The 20,327-nt window shown below is 36.4% G+C and overlaps 1 protein-coding gene across 2 annotated transcripts in view; it reads right to left on the reverse strand.

Moving 5' to 3' along the window:
• Positions 1-509: 509 nt before the first annotated feature.
• The window catches only part of B3GLCT (beta 3-glucosyltransferase), a 67,695-nt gene continuing 47,877 nt past the window's right edge, over positions 510-20,327 (reverse strand). The window contains exons 9-16 of one of the 2 annotated variants that reach the window (XM_049822929.1): positions 19,433-19,564; positions 18,372-18,441; positions 12,915-13,028; positions 10,835-10,934; positions 9,763-9,882; positions 7,375-7,519; positions 3,804-3,984; positions 510-985 (exon numbers count right to left, since the gene is read on the reverse strand). In XM_049822929.1, the coding sequence (XP_049678886.1) occupies positions 3,817-3,984; positions 7,375-7,519; positions 9,763-9,882; positions 10,835-10,934; positions 12,915-13,028; positions 18,372-18,441; positions 19,433-19,564 (849 nt within the window). In that variant the 3' untranslated portion in view covers positions 510-985; positions 3,804-3,816. Of the gene's footprint in view, positions 986-2,322; positions 3,985-7,374; positions 7,520-9,762; positions 9,883-10,834; positions 10,935-12,914; positions 13,029-18,371; positions 18,442-19,432; positions 19,565-20,327 lie in introns of those variants that run through there. The other variant, XM_049822928.1, reaches the window with a different exon arrangement.

The following is a 20,327-nucleotide window of genomic DNA, read 5'->3' on the forward strand; positions in this document are numbered from 1 at the left end:
ACAGGTCTCTTCCTGTAAACCACAGACTGAGATTTGAAAAGCGTGAGGAATTTTCTTCTTGGGACAGAATTTAAATCATCGAGTAGTTAGTTACACGATGGCTACCACTGTAAGACTGTGTATTAACAAAGCTAGTCTTTATACATGCACATAACATGAAAAAAATTGATATAGAAAAAATAACTACCTACAAATCAATACTGCATTTCTTTTTTTGCTGAATGAAATAATTACTTAAGGATATCATCCTCAATGTGACTGGGGAGGTGAATTTGTTCTATACTGACAAGGTAGGCGTGTGCACCTGGGTCGTGGGGACGGTGAAACAACCATGCTGCTGTGACTGAGGACCCAAGAGCCAAGCTGCACCAGGCAGCATTAATGGCAGAGATTCAAATGCTCTTGGTTTCCTCAGTAAATGTAAGATGAGGTGGCATCACCAGGAAGAATTCTGCTCATTATTCTAAATTCCTCCTTCAGTTTCATACCAACAATAAGTAGAAGCCATTCCATTAAAGCAAACTCAGATACATTTATTATCATGGAGTCCAACGAAAAACAGCCTTCAGAGTTTTACGGTGTTGTAAAAAGCAAACCTCTTGCTACTTTTCCATGTTTTTTGGTAATGAAGTGGTATTACTGGCTTTGGAGGAGGCAGTTCACAGAAGCCTGTTATGCTAGTCCTTACCAAGTGCTGATCTCACCTTCCGGGAATCTAATGGCCTCTGACTGAGACATATTCTAGTTCCAGCCATGATAATGAAAATCCTAAACCATGAGAAATTAAGGAACTGAAAATAAAAGTCATTTGGACTCCTCCCTCCAGTCAGCAGTCATTGGAGCTGGTGCTAGGGCAAAGTTTTCCTGCACAAAAAGAAAGTTACCCATCTGGCAAGCTGCCTCAGACTCTTGCCCATTTTCCTTCTCACAGAGGAAGAGACAGACAAAGGTCAGGTCTTTTTGGGTCTCTCCATGCCTGGGCCATCTGCAGATGTAGGGAAATAAAAATAGATTCACAGTCCTCATTCGCACTTGTGATCAAATGTGGGACTCAAATACTTTTGCCACTCATCGTTTACATATCCTGCTATATTAAAGGCACCAGTATTTCAAGATTTTTCTTTGCTCCTGAAAGCAGACTAATCAACCAACCAAATTATCAAGAGAATTCCATGAAAGAAATATCTGAATACGTGGTAATTTTTTATGTTATAAACATTAAAAACAAACCATCAGTAACAATCCCCAGATTTTCTTTTTCACACTACAGTTCTGGAATATCCCAGAAAAGGGAACTTCAAGCGGTCAACCAACTTTGCAGTCCTGTTTTAATCTGCCTGTTACAGAACTGAATTGTGAATTCCCCTTCTCTTGCTTTGCTTTAACGTTACACCATTTATAATACCCTTGATTTTCCTTAGAAACATTAGTACTGTTCAGGCTCATTAACGCTCAATTTTGTCTTTAGGTTTCAGATAGTGACAGCCTTGCTGACTTTTCTAAAATTTAACATAAAAGGCTTCATATCTTGTTTTGGGAAACTCTCTGGGATCCTCTGCTTGAAAAAAAAAAAAAAAAATCTTAAATTTTTTAGTTCATGGAATAAAAGGTAACTGTTGTCACACTGCTGTTAGGGTTCCATGTCATTAGTTATGTCTCAAAAGTCAGAGTTTTGGGGGCAGAATACTTGAGTAAATTACTGCTTCACTGCTTTCAAAACTACGAAGATGGGAATCAGAAGTCTAATGCTTACTAATACCTCCAGAATCCTTGCCATAAAAACCCAGAGCTAATGGCAAGAGAAAAGGTGAACTTTAAGACAGCTACTATTACATTTGTCAGACCAGAAAAGTCTGAGTAAGCAAGCAATGAATGAGTTGATGGCTCCCAATCTCTAAATTTAAAGACAGAAGCCTACAAGTGCAACACAGCATGGACACAAAGCTAATTGTCTTTGCCTAACCTATTCTACCTCCACAGGACCCAAGGAGATGTGAAATACAACCAGTTTGAAGTTGGAAGTGATTGGACTGTGTTGCAAGACCTCTGGAGAATTTGATAATGACATCTATTTTGTGATAGTATCAAGATTCCCAAACACAGGAGGTGTCCACTGCAACAGCATTTTTCATTTGCACAAAATTACAGACTTGAAAATTAACTTAATCTGGGGAAGCATGTCAGGACAGAATAAGGGAAAAAAAAGTTTAAGCTGCCTTTTGGTACAACTGACCATAGAATACTACTCAGGTGATAAAATTATGACACGGGTGCTTAAATAATCCTGTACTTGGTTTGCAAAGAGGAGGAAGGCACAAAAGGTTAAAGAAGAATGCTTTTATTCAGCTTTCAGCTCTCACAGTTCTAAACAGTAAACATAATCAACAATTCACGCATGGTACCAGAGAAGATAGTCCTGGTATCAGTAAAATGTCTACTGTTTAAGGCACTGATAGTGGGAATTAAAAAGAAAAATGACATAACATGGATTGCTCCTATTTAATCAGAATTTGAATCTATTATGGATATGTGCTTGCTATTCAAATGTTTAAAATTCCACAAGCTATATTCACAAACAAATGTTTATACAACTTCAGCAATTACTGAAACAAGAATCAATGGCTCCCCTACTTTGACTTAAGAGCAAGTATTGCATTACTTTGGAGTGAAATCAATTTTTAACCTACTAAAAGAAAACAAAACACAAATTACTTCAGCAGTATGGCTTTAAGACCCTGTATTTGGTTACAATACAGCAAGCAAAGTTAAGTAACAGCATACAAGTGCCATATACTGTCATCTTAAAAGGAGCAGTTTTACAATATAAAAATTAGTTTAGAACATACTAAAGCCAGTTTTTGTACAAACATTTTTACAAAACTGAATTACTCAAAGAAAAAAATCAAGAACATTTTAAATATGAATCACTCTTTACATGTTGTGTGCATAAAATTACTTATCTTGATGATATAAATTAGAAATACTACAAACTTTTTAAAGCTGGCATCCATATACTACTGAAATGCACACATCAGAAATACTGAAGTGTTAGTTCTGCAAAAATCCTTAAGTCACATTTATACTTGCCAAATAGATACACAGTGACTTAGGTTTGTAAAGGAGCCACAGTGACCTCCCGTGGCCACTTCAGAAATCCCTGGCCTTAACCTTTTTTTCGATTTTGAACATGACATTCCTCATAAATGCTAATAAACTTAAAAGGTGTAACAGTGGTTCACACTTGGTCCCTCTATCCCAGGAAACGACAATACTTCTATTTGAAATGAAATGAGTATAAAGGAACATAACCTTCACACAATCTAGCTCCTGGTTGCAGAAACAAAGCCATGTCTCCTCTCTGATCTATCAAGAACCTATTCCAGAACAGTTTAGAGAACTGTCTTCTGTGGGTCAATGAGAGAAGGTGTTCGACAGATGTTCAACACACGTTCAACATTAGGCGCCCAAATATATAACTTCGGCTTTTGAGAGAACAACGGAAGGAAATGTAAATTGATGCTGTCTGACTTGAAGTCCAAACCAGAATGCAGATAAAGTTGTACGAGACATTTTAAATGTGTGTCAAGTTCATTGGTATACAAAGCCCCAAAACATCTTAAAAAGAAACCAAGTTTAACAAAAGAATCCAAAAGTCAATTAGGTGCCTTCTTCCATTGCTCTGAAGGAATGTAACGGGAACAAAACATTGTCTTCTATGTCACGAACAGATGAACAATGGGAGAACAACACAAAAATCACAGTAGTAACTGTCTCTCATCTGCAGTACATTCCTCAACACTTACATTCTTCTACTGCTTATAAATCCTCTCTGTTATATCCAGCTTTCTTTCCATTAAGTGACTCTTCTGTGTTTGGTGCCAGCCATGTGAAATATACCTTCACCGGATCAATATTCCAATGCTTGTGAAACGATACTGGAATTTGATGAGAAAGGTAGCCTTTTGGGTAGTCCATTGGCCTTGCCTAAGATGGAAGAATAAACCAAACTCAGTAGTAGTCAGTGATGAAGCATAATTTTAGAACAAAAAAGTATCACCGTTCAATGGCCTCTGCATGATAATGAAGCAATGTGGCACTGACAAAATATACAAGATGATAACAAAGGGGTTTTTACATCATTCTATTATATCAGTTGATGGGCATTAGTTTTAGAACTTCAACTCGCGCTGCAGTGATCATGCTGTGAAGTACACTGATATTAAACATACCCCATTTCTCAGGATGAAATGGTCACCATCTATGAAAGCAACCGATAAACAGTGTGATTTGTATTGCATCTTTTTAAATATACAGTTTTGGTTCAATACTGACAAAAAGATTTTAAGTAATACTATCTTGCTTCTCCTCTTAATAGGAGTTGCCAGCACTGGCAGTGTGATTATAGGATCCTTCTAAGGCCATAAGCAGCCAAAATATATGAAGTTTTATGATGGCAAAAGGTTGCCCAATGCAGGAAATATTGTGATGCCGGAAAACTGCATTGTTATTCTTTATCAGATTATATCAAAAGAGACAGAATTACCACACAGCTACATGATGCAGCTGACTTCTTAATGCACCAAGCATGTTTCATTTCCTCTGACAGTTAAATGGCAAGTCAGCACATCATTATATAAAAAGACCCCCACCTGTAGTGGTCCCTGGTAAAATAACTAGATTTTGCCATGAGTTTTTGCAAAGAGAAATGCATGAAAGGCACACATTTATTTTTTTCTAGATGTAAAACACAAGAAGAAAATTGAGTGATTTGGATACTGAATCACTGATTTGATGCCTAAGCTAGTAACTGATTTAATTGTGCATGCTTCACCTACTTATGGCGGTATTAATGAATTCTATGTGCTTATGTTCTTCATGCAGTTCCGTATACACTCCAGTCATAAAATTAGGCAACAGAATTTGGCATTAAAAAATCTGAATATGTGTTGTTGCTGTTTTTTTTTTTTATTTTGATATTTAAACCACAGAGTGCTTATTTTTAAAAATTCCACTGGAGAAATCAAGAGGGAGCCTATCTCCCTCAAGACCTTTGAAAAAAAACTTTAACGAGCATTTAGGTTTCAAAAACCTGAAGAATTTAATTTGGATAGAGACAGGTTTTAGATCCAAGACTGAAGATTTTTGCTCTTTGAAAATAAATCAGCTTTTTATTGAGCTATAGAAAAAAATTTGGTGTTTTGAGAATTCTAAAAGAACGAGATCTGCTCTAATAACTATCATTTTTATTACATTGCTCTCTAAGAATCACTGCTTTATAGGTGGCTGACCTTAAGATATAAAATCCCTGAATTTCTTCTTCCTTACATTTTGTGGAATCAATTATTGTAATCTTTGTGCCTTTTTTGTGCTAGAATTTGTATTTGCTATTCTACAAAAGCCAAATACTTTGCTCTTGCCCAGATTTTATATTTTAAGACCACAGTCCTGGCTGCTACTCAACATGGGAAGGTTCCTGTTCTCTTTAAGAGTATCATCATGTCAAAGGCCTCTGGTTTTTGAAGGTTGCAGAATGCGTATCTACCTTAGCATGAAGCAAACAGGTAATCAGTAAGAGTGAGTGAACACTGTTACATCGTAGACACTCTAAGGATGAAGATAACTTTGCTTCTGTTTCATAATATATACTCAGTACAATTTTGGATTCATGTACTTCAAGAAACATTGTACATCATAATATTTCAGTCAAGTCTTTAAAAAAAAATTTTCTGGTTGACAGAAAATCCAATTTTGTTTTCTTTTTCAATTTAAAATATTTGTTGCATAATAGCGGAATTTGAAGAGAAAGCACACTCAATTTTTGTTCAGTAGTTTTCACCCCAGGGTTACTTTTGGTTCAAGGTATGTTAAATTAGAATTTGTTATAAGCAACAATAAAGATGAATTACAGTTCAAGTGTAATTTTCTGTGTGGAAAATCAAACTGCTAGGACTTCACTTTCAAAGTGGTTCAGTTTATCAAATGCACACCGTTAAGGATTACAAGGAGGTGCTTTGTTTTGTTGTATAATGGCCATTCCTACAAATCTGTAAAATTAGTTCTGTTCTGTCAGACTCTCCTTTAATTAGCTGTTTTGATTTTTCTAAAAAACACCTGTGCAAGCACAAATTATTAAATAACTGTTGATTTTATAAGATGCATTACTCACTCTCTTTCTATACCGAAAGGAGTAAGCGGTGATAAACAAAACTGGAAAGTAAATAGATACAAGTTTTGTATATGGACAAGAAATTGAAATATTGAAGAGTAAGTTCTCAGTCTTCCCATTTCTCTAAATAGTAAATGTAATCAGAAAGAGAATCTTAATGTAAGAAAAACTGGTAATTGAAACAGCAAACTTTTTCCCCCTACTGACAGATGCTTTGAATTACATGGCAATTTACTAATTTTCAAGTAGCCCACTGTCTTAATCTCAGTTCATACTCAGATACACAGATCTTGACAGTTTTTGAAGTAAACACCTGAAAAACATCAAACACTATACCAGTTTAAATGCTTATTTTTAAAAAAGTTGTGCACGGTTTGGGAAAAATTGTAAGTGCTTCTTCTCTTTAATGCCATGGGAGGAAGGAAAAGTGTTTATTTGGTTTACGAGGCAGCCAATCTCTCTGGGACTCAATGCATCATGTTTTCCACTGTGACACTACAGTTAGATTGTTAAATAGTCTGAAAAACAGAAACAAGATTCAAATCTACTCCAACACACTTCTCCGAAACTGGAGAATATACTCACAAGAAGATTATGTTTTGTGACCTCTTTTTCCATTGTGCTATCATAGGGCAAATTATCATATTTATACCATTCTTCAGAATCCACCACAAAAGCAACAGTTCTGGGAATACTTTTACATTTTATATCTTCACTAATGAGATATTTCAGAATAGCGAACACTGAATCAATAGAAAAATTGGATAAGTAGAAAGGAGAAATTTTCTGAAAAATTTCACGGTCAGTTCTCCATTACCTGAAGAAAAAAGTATTGTGTGGTGTGGTTTTTTTAAATTTTCTTAGAGGACATATCACAAATATTCAAAGCATGTGGCTCCTAATTCTATTTGTTTTTCAAAGTTCCTACCTCTGACTGCATCTTTTATAAAATGCATTTTTTATAAAACATAGTCATAAGGTACCTGAAATATCTTATGAACTATTAAAGCATTGTACTAATCCATGCTTTGAGAACATTCTTCTTTGCTTGATCAAACTTGTTCTGGAGAGAAACAGGGTATAGCAGCAGCATACTGGTTATCACTATTACACATTGATCGAGTTTGCAATATTTGTAAGTACTGTTTTACGTGTATACTTAAAAGAATGAAATACATTTTAAATACTAGTAAAAATAACTCTCTGACCTGATGGAAAAGTGGACTATGTGTGATAGGGATGCCTAAGCCACTGAAACACATCCCAAGGACCATATCATCAGGCGCGTCCATGCTGTAACACCGGCATTTACTAGCAAGTAGTTTCTGAACAGCTATTCTGCTGAAAACCATCCTGAATGAAAAAAGCAAATGAAACATATAAGACAATAACTACTAGAGAAGCCAAATGACTGTAATTAATAAATATTGCTTATAATGAAATATATATATAAAAATATAATGTGTGTATCTATATGTATATATATAAATATAATGAAAATTAATTATGCCAATTGTTAATCCAACAATTACTTAGCTAGCCACCATTTTTACCACAGCTGATAATTCCTCCTAAATTTGGCCAGGACTTTAAAGGGATATTCTCCTCTATCTTACTCAAATGTATTGTTCAGTTAGTTATCATGTAGCAATCACATGAAAAGAACTCTAAACCTGAACTGTCATTCCTTGCATCCACTGTTATACAGTTCTCCCCATAAATGAAAAATGTTCCTTGAAGCCATTGCAAGGCTCATCTGTTCATCTGAACTTTCTTGCTCATCCAAGTATCAACCATAGCCTGGAGCTGCTAGATCATTATCACTAAAATAAGCCTTCAATAGACCAGAAACATGATGATGTCTTAAATTCAACAACTGAGGGAATATACTCGTGTATAGTATTCCATAGCTGCCTTTTCTGAAGTTACATCATCCACCCACTCCAATACAGGGTACTCTAGCTAAAAGTTACATGAAAAAGATGCACACTCTGAAATCGCTACATGGCTTCACGAGTTCATTCATTATATGACAATCCTTCGTTTGACACTGGTACACGGCAAAACTTCTACGAATACTGAATGCTAAAGCAAAAAGATTGACCTGAGAATATTGTCAGATTAAAGTTGTAAAAGATTCCATCACTATCATTGCAACTTTGAAGACTGCATGTATCATAGAAAAAAAATGGAGCATGCAATAAGAAGTTGTATCTCAGTGCTCAGATCAAATAGAAAAGGAATGATAAGCTAGAGCCTTGGAGGTGTGGGGGGGGAAGAGTTGGGACTTGTGACCAGCATGTGTTGCTACACAGGTGTGACATAAATTGCACACATTTGGGGAATATATGTGCTAGTTGATTATCTGGACTGTGTCCCTTCAGTCATATAGAATTCTTCTCTTACAATGGACCTTCTCAAAATCAGGGTATGGAGCAAGGTGGGTGACCTGTACCTCTATCTGTTCAAACCTGAGAATGAAAATAACCCCCAAATTTTAACATCTAGATGACAGAATAGAAACTAAGAGATAAACAATAAAAAGATAGAGAAGTATAGGACTAGTAACCAACAAATATACCAGCACCAGTAGGAGGTTTGTTTCTTAACTCAAGCATAAACCCTACTTAAGTAAGACCTTATGCAACTATGCAAAACAACGAGAATGCCAGTCAATTGATTTTTACTTACTCATGGATGGATAAGAATCTAGGAAGTTATTATAGCCACTACTTTTCACAGAGAAAGACACTAAGGACATTCAGACACCCACACTACTTGCTTTAAACACACAAGATGGACAGATCAGAGTCTTAAGATTGTTCTTACTGCAATACGAGCCAACCTGAAAGTTCATATACATGTTAATTTAAACCAAATTTTCCACACGATCACAGGGACCCATGTTTCTCATGCATGAGATAACCCACAATGATCTCTTTCTATGAGAAACTATTTTCCAGGACATCAACAACATCAAACTTCTTGTTCAGCCACCTCTCCATAAATCATCACATGAAGTTCAAAAACAGGAGAATCACTATCATTTTGCTCCATGCTTGGACAAAGAAAGAGAACAGGAACAAGTATTTTCATTGCGGCAATTTGTATCCCCAGGCGTGCTGCTTTGGGTTCTCCTGCAAACTCCACAACAATTCAGATCACGAGGGTATTTTTTTAAGCAACTATCCCAATTGTCTCTGCTTACTGCACTCTGAATCACACTGTAAGATGGTCTCTGAGTATGCAGAATGAATTCTATCAGATGAAACAAGGCTGCATGACGTGTATCAGGATAACGTGTGGTGCAGATAACTGATAATAGGCACTCACTTCACAGGAGCAGTCAAGCCGAAATAACCCCTTCTGAAACATGCGTGGTCCTCAGCACCAACTGTTTTGCTCTACAAATCTGTTCCCAATGGGCAGCACAACTTCTTACTAGTTAGGACATTTGGGTCTTTGAGCATCGTTACATTTTAATCATATTAGGAAACATCATTGTTTCTGCTGAAACTGATTTCTGTTGTAATTCAAAACATTTGCACTCAAAGCAGGGACTGATGTAGATCTCAGTAGGAGTTTAAATAAATTACCCTCCTCCACCAGTGATATAACTATATCCTCCTGTTCCCAAGCCATAACCATAACGCTCTCCAAGAAATACTGGTTCATTTGGGTCGTAGCAGCTGAGCAATCTTCGGAGTCTGAAGATACTATAATATGAAAATCCATTAAAAAAAAATAATGTAGACATTAATTTTGAAACAGACATTGCTAGCCTAAATGTTATTCTAGTAAATAGCACAAAAAGATAGGATAAATTCAGAAATTCTACAAAAATCAGAGATACAAACTGTTAGAAAGTTATGATGGGTTATTTACTATGAGATGACTGCTGAATTTGGTCAAATCAATTAGCTTAAAATATTTTTCTGAAGCAGGCAAAGTTTCTCAGCAAAACTGAGCCTCATCTCAGAGAAAACGTGAAATTATTTTTTCCAAACAATGGTAAGATCTTTGCAAATGATCTTTTCTCCCCAGGAATTGAAAAACAAAAAGTTAGATTATATGAATACTCCTTTATCTACAGTTATAGCCTCTTCCAAATTCTTCTTCTGTCACATGATTTAATATAAAGTGTTGTCTTGAACCAGTTATTGTCATGATCATGATGATGTGATCCTGCTGGTTGATCACTGTGCCTTATTTCGCTTATACTGCAGTCTCAGTGTTCATGTGAATAGGGTCTAATTTTTTTAACAAAGGCAAGTCCCTGGACACCATTCTGGGTGGCTCTGACAACTGATCCTAGCTTATGGAACCTTTCTTCTGGTACATTTATGTGAGGAATACATCTTAGAAAGTGTAATAGCAAATGACTAAAACCAATCAGCTCAGACATACCTACACTGAAGAATCACAATGTGTGATATTCAGACTATATGATTACTTAGTAACACTAATATGCATAGTGTTTATCAAGTTACAAGATTACACTGTTTTTAGTATCAGTCAAGGAATGTGACAATTTTTTTCCTTAAAGGAATATAAAGCTACATAACTAATAAAACAGCTGTACCTCTTAAATACAGAAGAAGAGACAAATATTGCTAGAACTCCTATTGACATGAACAGTGGTAATTCCTGAAGTATTGCAGTGTATACCTTATCAGTGTGTCATCATCCACTATGACTAACCAAGGAGTTCTGGGAGAGCTATGATTCAAAAACCTTTCCAAAATGGCAAAAGTTTTCCCACAGTGACCTAAAGGAAGAGAATATACAGAATATACATGTAAATAAAATGACATTTTGTAATAAACAATTATTCATGAATTAAATTAATATTTTACTGCACTACCCAAACCATTTTGGAAATGACTAGCAAAATATTTGAGATCCAAGTTTAAATTACTTCCTTTGTTAAGCTGAATGGTATTTGTACAAATTGTTCTAACGCAACCACTGCTTTCTATGCAGGAACATACTTTTGAAGGTTGTTGAAGTATGGAAATTCTTTGAATTATGGAAACCTGAAAAATAAGCTTTATTCCAGCTATCCTGTTAAGCTGTTGGTCAATACTGGGCAAACTGCTACTCTTAATTTCAAAAGCCGTAAAATGAGGAGACTATGATAGAAACATGTTCTGCAAAATACTCCAAGATATTTTTATAGGATTTAATGATCCATCAGGCAGGTCCATTGCTTTTATATAAATAATTAAGTCTACATTAATCTACCATACTCATCACCAGCAACTCAGGTCCTGATAACTTCCTCCAAGGAAAGGTCTTAACATTTATCACAAGACTATAATGAAGCTGAGAGGTAAAACACCCTTTACTAGGAGTTGAGAAGTGAAACACCCTTGTTCAGAATGAGCAGGACAAGAGAAACAAGACATTTCAGACTTCTACTGAATTTTCTTTAGATCTTGGAAAAAATCTAATTGCTAACAGTCCTTATTCATCTAGATTACAGTTGATTGTCTAAAGCAATTATCGCTATCAATATTCCAATTACTGAAAAATAATTAAAAAATAAGGATAGGATACTATATTTGAAGCTACTTCCAGTTAAGATATTTTTTGAGAAAATGCAGTAACTCTATGCTTAAGAAATGAAGTCCTGCCTTTGCTGATTTTGTGAAACCATGAACTTAATGCAGACTGATAAACGCAAAAATTAAACCCAAGATTTCTATATTATATTCTGTCATGAAAGATCGACAAAAATGGTATTAGAGGAAACTCAGCACAGTTTGTTTCATTTAGAATGCCAGCAGCCCACAGGTCCCACTGCTCCCCACAGCAATGCTCAAAGGCCAGACTTGGAAGGTCCCTTCCCCCTGGTGTGACCAAACTACTGGGCACAGCTTCTACGGATGATCCACGCATGCCCAGCAGGTCTGCTACCTCCTGAAAACACTCACTGGTTGCACATGTCACGCTGCAGCTGTGCAAATGGAAATCCCTGCCTAGTCTCTCTCTGCCTCTAATAGACCCTGTGGGGGACAAAAAAACAGGGCAGCTGGAAAGCTGCGAATGATCCAGAGATCAGAACAACTGACCTAGTGAGCCAGATAAAGCTAATAAGCCATAGCCTGGACAGCTCTAATTCAGAAGGTGAGTAATAGCCTGTAGCAGAGACTGTAACCCTAAGAACAATAGATCAAATGAAAGAAAAAACCCTAAAATTAATAGTGTCATGGAAGCCATCATATCCATAGCCTTTTTCCTATTCAAACACAAAGTAAATTAATTTAAAACATTATTTGTCATAAAAAGATCTTCCAATCTTAACATTAAGGTTTTGTGCTTAAATCAAGACATACAATATTTGAATACCATATGGGAAGTAGTTCATGCTCAGTAACCAGTTGGCACTGTCTGACGTCTTTTGAAATAAATCTATGACTTCTCCTACTATTGATGATCTTACTCAAAATCATCAATAACTCAGGAGTTATTACTCTTACCCCGAGTAATAACACCAATTTTTGTCTCTTGGAGTATATCAGTGTACCATGCTTTCATAGTCACAGTATTTAGGTTTCTACTAAAAAGAACATTCTACCTATACAGGCGAACTGTGTTCTCCATTTCCTGTGCTGCACAAATATGCTACAGAAATACAGAATTTCTAAATTACATACTAGACACGAAATACACATATCATCCATAAGCCTTACTGTCTTTACACAGTTATTTGTGCAAAACTTGACAATAACAGTCAATAGCTCACCTCTGTCAGTATTAGGTACGCCTAAATCTATAGTAGGGATGGAGATGTCTGCATAATCACTGTAGTATTCAATAAGGGCAGCTTCTCTTTCCCAAGTCTGCTTTACAACTGGTACTGCAAAACAATCGTTAACATTGAAACACAAGTAACTTGATTAAAATAAGTACTTGATCAAAACATTTATGCACCTTGTTAACTGACATATTCCTTTGCATGGTAATGAAAAAGCTGTTTCAAATACAGCATCATGGTTCTAAACGTTCATTCTTTTTTCTTTCCTACAATATTTAGAGAGAAACAATTTTACATTTTTATGAAAAGACAGTCAGGGCAGATTTATTTACATAATAATAAAATTTCTTTTAAAATATGACTATAGTTTCATTCATATTACATTGAAAACTGTGATGTTTACATTTATGCTAACCAAAGTATGGTATTCATTACTTTTACACTTGCTATGGTAGCCTTTATAGCACACATCGGCATGAATACTATCAGAGATCAATCATTCTTCCAGTATTGAAACTCGCATTTTAAAAAAGCACATCCAACCGCACAGTGTATAAAATATTCTGAATCAGAAACAGACCAAATGAACCTTTTGAAATACTACACTTGCGTTATATACATCATATCCGACAGCAACATCATGTTAACGCTCAAAAGCACCTGTCTCTGGAGACACACTCACAGAAGGACATTTATAAATATCATACAACCAATTTTGATCCCATGGAGATTCTATTCAAAGGAGGACTGCTTAATTCTTCTCTACAAAAGCAAACCTTTTCTTATTAGTTTGCCATTTCACATAAACGTTTCAAACTGGTCATACAAAATTCTAATAATGATGCTATGAACGCTTAAATTATATCCAGAAGTAAATAAATTATGGGTAACACAAAAAAGCCAAATGCCTGCAGGGTGTCTGGAATAGAACTATCGGAATAAAATAATGATCTTTTTTCCATTTTAAAAATTAAGCAGTCAGGACTTAGATGAGCAATTAGTCTGAAACAGTGCGCATTCTGCTGTCATTGTTTGTCTGCTTTATGTTCTTTGACACCATCCAGTAGGTCTCATTGGTAGCAGCTAGTTCTTTAAATGGAAGAAATATTTATATAACTTCCCTTTGCTGCTATGTAACTCTGATGCTTGTGAACAACTAACTTCAGCCCCTTGCTGGAATCACCCATCGCCTAATTTGATGTTTGCTGCTGTACTGGGTTTGTGTGGCAAGGTTTTGGTAGCGGGGGGGCTACAGGGGTGGCTTCTGTGTAGAAGCTGCTAGAAGCTTCCCCTGTGTTCGACAGAGCCAATGCCAGCCGGCTCGGAGACGGACCCACTGCTGGCTGAGGCCAGTCCACCAGTGACAGTGGTAGTGCCTCTGGGAGAACAGAGTTAAGAAGAGGAAAAAACACGCGCAACAGCAGCTGAAGAGAGATGAGCGAGAATATGTGAGAGAAACAACCCTGCAGACCCCCAGGTCAGTGCAGAAGGAGGGGGAGGAGACGCTCCAGGCACTGGAGCAGAGATTCCCCTGCAGCCCGTGGGGAAGACCACGGTGAAGCAGGCTGTGTCCCTGCGGCCCAGGGAGGTCCACGGGTGAGCAGATCTCCACCTGCAGCCCGGGGAGGACCCCACGCCGGAGCAGGGGGATGCCCGAAGGAGGCTGTGACCCCCTGGGAAGCCCATGCTGGAGCAGTCTGTGCCTGAAGGACTGCAGCTCATGGAAGGGACCCATGCTGGAGCAGTTCGTGGGAAGGACTGTGGGAAGGACTTGCGCTGGAGAAAATCATGGAGGGCTGCCTCCTATGGGAAGGGACCCCACGGTGGAGCAGGGGACGAGTAAGGAGTCCTCCACCTGAGGAGGACGAGCGGCAGAGGCAATGTGTGATGAACTAACCCCAACCCCCATTCCCCGTCCCCCTGCACCGCTGTGGGGAGGAGGGAGAGAAAATTGGGAGTGGAGTTGAGCCGGGAAGGAGGGTGGGGTAGGGGGAAGGTGCTTTAAGATTTGGTTTTATTTCTCATTACTATACTCTGATTTAATTAGTAATAAATTAAATTAATTTTCCCTGAGTTGAGTCTGTTTTGCCCATGATGGTAACTGGTGAGTGATCTCTCCCTGTCCTTATCTCGACCCATGAGCTTTCATTATATTTTCTCTCCCCTCTCCAGCTGAGGAGAGGAGTGATAGAGCAGCTTTGGTGGGCACCTGGCATCCAGCCAGGATCAACCCACCAGTTCTTTAAATAGAGGAAATATTTCTATAACTTCCCTTTGCTGCTAGATAACTCTGATACTTGTGAAGAACTAATTTCAGCCCCTTGCTGGAATCACTCATCACCTTATTTGACATTTGCTGCCTACCTAGTTGCTCACTTTCCTCTACTCTGATCACACAGGGGTTTGAAGGATTTATTATTCTTGACTGACCAATAGTCAGTTTGATAACACTGAAATGAACTGCAAGGTAACTGTTAAGATGGAGTAATAAGAACTCAGTGGACTAATGGAAAGGCTTTAATATTTGATATTAATATAATTTCACTTCTGTAGCATTGTGGAATGGCCAATACTGCTTTTAAAAGTTCTTAAAGAAATGTAAAACTGCTCTCAATTTTTACATTAAAAATCCAAAGGGAATTATGTACAAAAACTGTGTTCATACAACATTACGATAGTTTTGAAATGCAAAGCCAGGAATTTCACAATGCATTAACTCTACCTCCTATATAATAAAAAGTCACATTACATCATATAACACTGCATAATCAGGTATTAATTGGCAGAGAATGCCATGTAAACTTTTTTTTTTCCCCAACTAGAATAAGAAAACAAGTAGTCAGGAAATTATTTTCTTATTTTATGGAAATGTTCTATTTAAAAAACGTCTCTCAGAAGAACAAAACCAGGAAGCTTTCAGTAAACAAGGCCCCAGTACAGAAGCATCACATACATACAAAATGCTTCCAACCTTCACCTGACAGAAGAGACACACCTGTAAAGGCTGTTTTACCTTTCTCCAACCAAGGACCTCACCCTCAGTAGGGTGCTTTAACATACAGAACTATTTGCTATTACAGACTGAGCCTCAATTTCTTCGGTGGAGTCCCCTTTCTCTGTATAAATGAAAAAAAGTTCACTGAAGCAAGGACCCAAGTCTCAACTCAGTTGAATGGTTTAACAAGGGGACTACTAGTAAAGTGTCTTTCTCTTTTTCTTGCTTGTTTTGATGAAGTGTCACCATCCTGACTAATGTCTACTGTAAACTGAATTCCCACAATACTTAGTAATTTCTAACAACTCATATGTTTCAAAGAGAGAACAACTATATGAAATTTTGGACTAGCTGTTGATGCAAATATTTATCAATATGTATTAATACTTGTGATCACATGGAAGTTTTAATACTGCACTACAGAGATATTTATAGAAGGTCAGCTCTTAAGTTCTTAATTATATTTTATTTGTGCTGCTTCTAGAACCTTGATGCATGTCTGCAGTCTTGTAATTTTCTTATATGACCATATACAGTATGTGTAAGAAGAAGAGTTGTAGCTGAAGTAACTTCTGAAGTAAAATTTAGCTGCTTTTGCACATCGAATTCCAAGCCTTAATGTTGCACTAATGTAGTTTTTGGCATACAATAAAAAATGACTTACCAGGTAAAAAGAGCTCTCTGAAGCTGGCATCCATTAATCTTTCAAAATCTTGAGTAAGATTATCCTCTATTGCATAACACTGGAAGCTGTGAGGAAAGTTCAAGAATTTTCCTCAGTCTTCAACAGGTGTTTCTTGAACGATGTTTACGCTATCTTTTTGAAGCCTTATGTTCTTTTCTGACTTTCTAGATTTGGGTTTTTTTTGGTTTTAATTTTGATGTAAGAAAATAAACATGGATCCAGAAAGGAGAACTCTTCAGTGAACTCCAATTACAGGACAGTCAATTTTGTTTTGTCAAAAGCTACTTTAAAGATAGCCTAATGATTAGGTGATTAAAATACTAGAAATGTGCCTTCATGAAATGCACTAACATTATGAAAAAATCCATAAATCTTATTTTGAAGAAAAAACCCAGGAACTGGCAAACAGTCTAAATTTAGAAGTGACAGAACCTACAGTTTTGGATGCATTAGCAAAGGCGACTTAGTTAAGAGAAGACCTTTTATCTTCATCCTGTCCTCTGACAATAGGTGTGGCACCCCCCCCCCACCCCCCCCAAATTTGGTACAACTACTAGCCATTACTTAATTTTCAATTTTTTTGCCAATAATAATCACTTTAAATTACGCTCATGAACAAACTAAGCCTAATGGCGAAACTATTATGTACCTGGAGTATTCAAGGGCACAAATAATTTAAGTAAATTCATGAAAATAAACCCATTCCTGAATTTCCTTATTAACAAAATGTCTAGAAGTAAACTAAAATGGATTGGTAGGTGGCATCAAGTAGGTAGAGTGTTTTCCATTAAATCAGTGGATTTGGAATTTTTCCTTCCAAGTTTTGTAGACATTGGATCTACCTCAACTTAGCTGAGCCTTACTCTGTCTTAGGTGAAGCTGAGTGTCTCTCTATGTCTTTATTTTCTGTGCCTCTGAGAAGGAAGTTAACACTCTCTTGAGGTATCTTGTTGGGCTGCGCTAGGTTTTTTTGTTTGTTGTTTTTACCATGGATATCATGGTCATATTTTCATAGTGACTATCATTACTTGTATAACACTACAGTTTCCAGATGAAACACGCTACAGTGTTGCACACTTGGGAGACTCTTGATCTGAGCCATGGCTTGGACAAAGTACTACAGACGACCAGATTTCTACAAGAGACAAAATTTCCCATTCCAAGCATTATAAAACACATGCACATCAAATCATGTAAGGTGACAACAGATAGAAGCAATATGACAGCATAAGCTGCTCAATCTTTTACTGGAGGGGAGGGCAGGACAGAGAAGAGAGACCTTTCAGCTTGTTCAAATTTCTAAATCGGCCACCATACAGCTGCACAATTGTCACTGCTAGTAAAGGAACAGAAGTGAACCAATTAGCTGGGGGAAACACACTGAAGGATATTAATAGGTGCTATATTAATTAATATTGCAACAGCTCCAGTTCACAACACTATAAGCTGACTTTATGCATATTTTTAATTTAGATATTCAATTGCAAGATTTTTGCCAACCAATCACTAGTGATGAAACATCATACAACCACAGCTTTTCATCATAAACATTTCACAGCACTCCTTCAGAACTCCAAATAGCAAAAAAAAATTCTACATAAAGAATAAGCTGTTTATAATTCTGAAGCTTTCATGTTTCCCAGTGGATTTTGCAAACATTTAGCCCCAAGAGCTACACAGACAGCATATATCAGCTTGGTTTTTAAATACTAATTTCATAAACTATAAAGTATAGAGCTACTACCTTGACCAACCAACAACTTACTTCTATCACCATGAAATTTCCGACATGTTTTTACAGCAACAAAAACATCTTCCTTTTTCACTGGCTCTCCCTGTATGAACAGAACAAAAGTTAACTTTTTAATTGCAGGCTCTGCCTGTAACATTTTATAGGATATGTATATCCATACATATAATAAAACAGAAAATACCTTTTCATTGTATAGCATATCAAGTAGAATAAGTGTACCAGTAATACACCAGAAAGTACATTTTTGTCTCTCAAAAAAAGGTCACTAGTGGTTTAAAATTCCTGAAATAACATTACTGAAATACTTTTTACATTGATGTAGTATTCTAACGTAAACTAAAACACCTATCATTAGGGTACACCTATCATTAGGGAAAGAGAATGCGTAGTAGAACTCGTTGAACTAAGAATGATTCATCTGAAAAAGAATATTTTCTTAATTTCTTTGAAATTAATCACTGTGAGAACATGTTGAACTGTATCATACTTGGAAAAAGAAGCTTAAATGCTACACACTAGAAATCTTTGAATTTCCTCAACTGTAATAAAATCATTTAACCACTTTTATTTGTTTTCCTTTTTGGCACCTAGAATTTTGCTCTCCTGGAAGCATGGAACACTTTTGGGCCTCTAGCAACACTTAACCCATATATCATAAATGTATTCTCCTAGAAGTGGAAGAGATGGGTTTTACTTTAATGCTCCAAATACTGTGTTACATTTTATCTTTAGCCTCAACAAGTTTTAGATTCCCATGTGTAAAAAAAGATTATCTATACTTCAGTATCTCACAGAAAGGTAAGGAGAAATACTGTACAGAGCATGTGCTGACAAAACTTTGTGGTAGAAAGACCCATTAAAGCATACACAATATTTGTTTGCCAGGAAGTACCCTGTGCCCCGGTAGGCTGAAAGCATATCCAAAAACAGATAAATGCCAGAACAAATCTTTTTTTTTTTTAACTTATTGAGAAATATTTTCTTAAGGTTTGAGATTTTTAAAGTCAAATATTACGCATTTTAGTAAGAGTTTTACCTTTACTAAGCAAAGGTATTTAAAATACGGTACTTACACAAAGCGGCAGAAAATTACTGAATGTTGTTGCACAATGATCAACCTTATACGAGTTCACATCATCTGTGCAGAACTCAGGCACTGGAGTAAGATGTGGCCCTTCCCCCTTCTGCCAAATATACAGGGCAATCTATCAAAATAGAAAACATTTATATCAGTAATGAAACTGGATAAAAATTCTCAGAGCATACAAAGAAATCATATTACAGGGCAAACTTAACAGGAAAACTGAAAAATATGGGATGCTGTAGAAGATTTGTCCCTTAGTTGATAAACTAGCTGCATACCTTACTCCTTGCTTATGTTTCTAGAGCCAACATATAATTTTTTTGCCATAAAAGGAATTCTATAGACAGGCAAGTTTTAATATGTGTTTCACAGAATTACAATTAGTTTCATATATTTAAGCCTGTCAAAACAACTCATCTTTAACTTTTGTATGAAGTGGTAGAGTGAATATTTATACTTTCTTTTAAAGTAAACAAAAGATCCTTATTGTGTTGCTCTTTTAAAATTATTTTCATAATTTGGAATAGCTAGGCCTATTTCATCCTATGGGGCAATTTTCAGCTTTTCAAAACAGTCCCATTCACTGGTGACAATTTAAAAAGCTCAAATCAGTAATGAATCTCTGAGAAGCTGTAAAATACAATGAAGGATAATGTAATAGATACGCTATCCTATAGTAGACTCTTGCCCATTTTAAATGCAAAACCAAAACATATAAAACTGTTCAGAAACTTGTAAGAACAAAATGAAGTTCTTAAAAATCTAAAAGGCAGAAAATAATAGCTCAGTAAGTATGTGGATTCAGAGCTTCCCAGCTGCATTGCCATACACTCTCGATTCTGAATGCTCAGTCTCTCTTGAGGATGGGCCAAAGATGCGAAAGC

The sequence above is a fragment of the Accipiter gentilis genome, chromosome 19 (genome assembly GCF_929443795.1).
Source record: "Accipiter gentilis chromosome 19, bAccGen1.1, whole genome shotgun sequence".
Classification (NCBI taxonomy): domain Eukaryota; kingdom Metazoa; phylum Chordata; class Aves; order Accipitriformes; family Accipitridae; genus Astur; species Astur gentilis.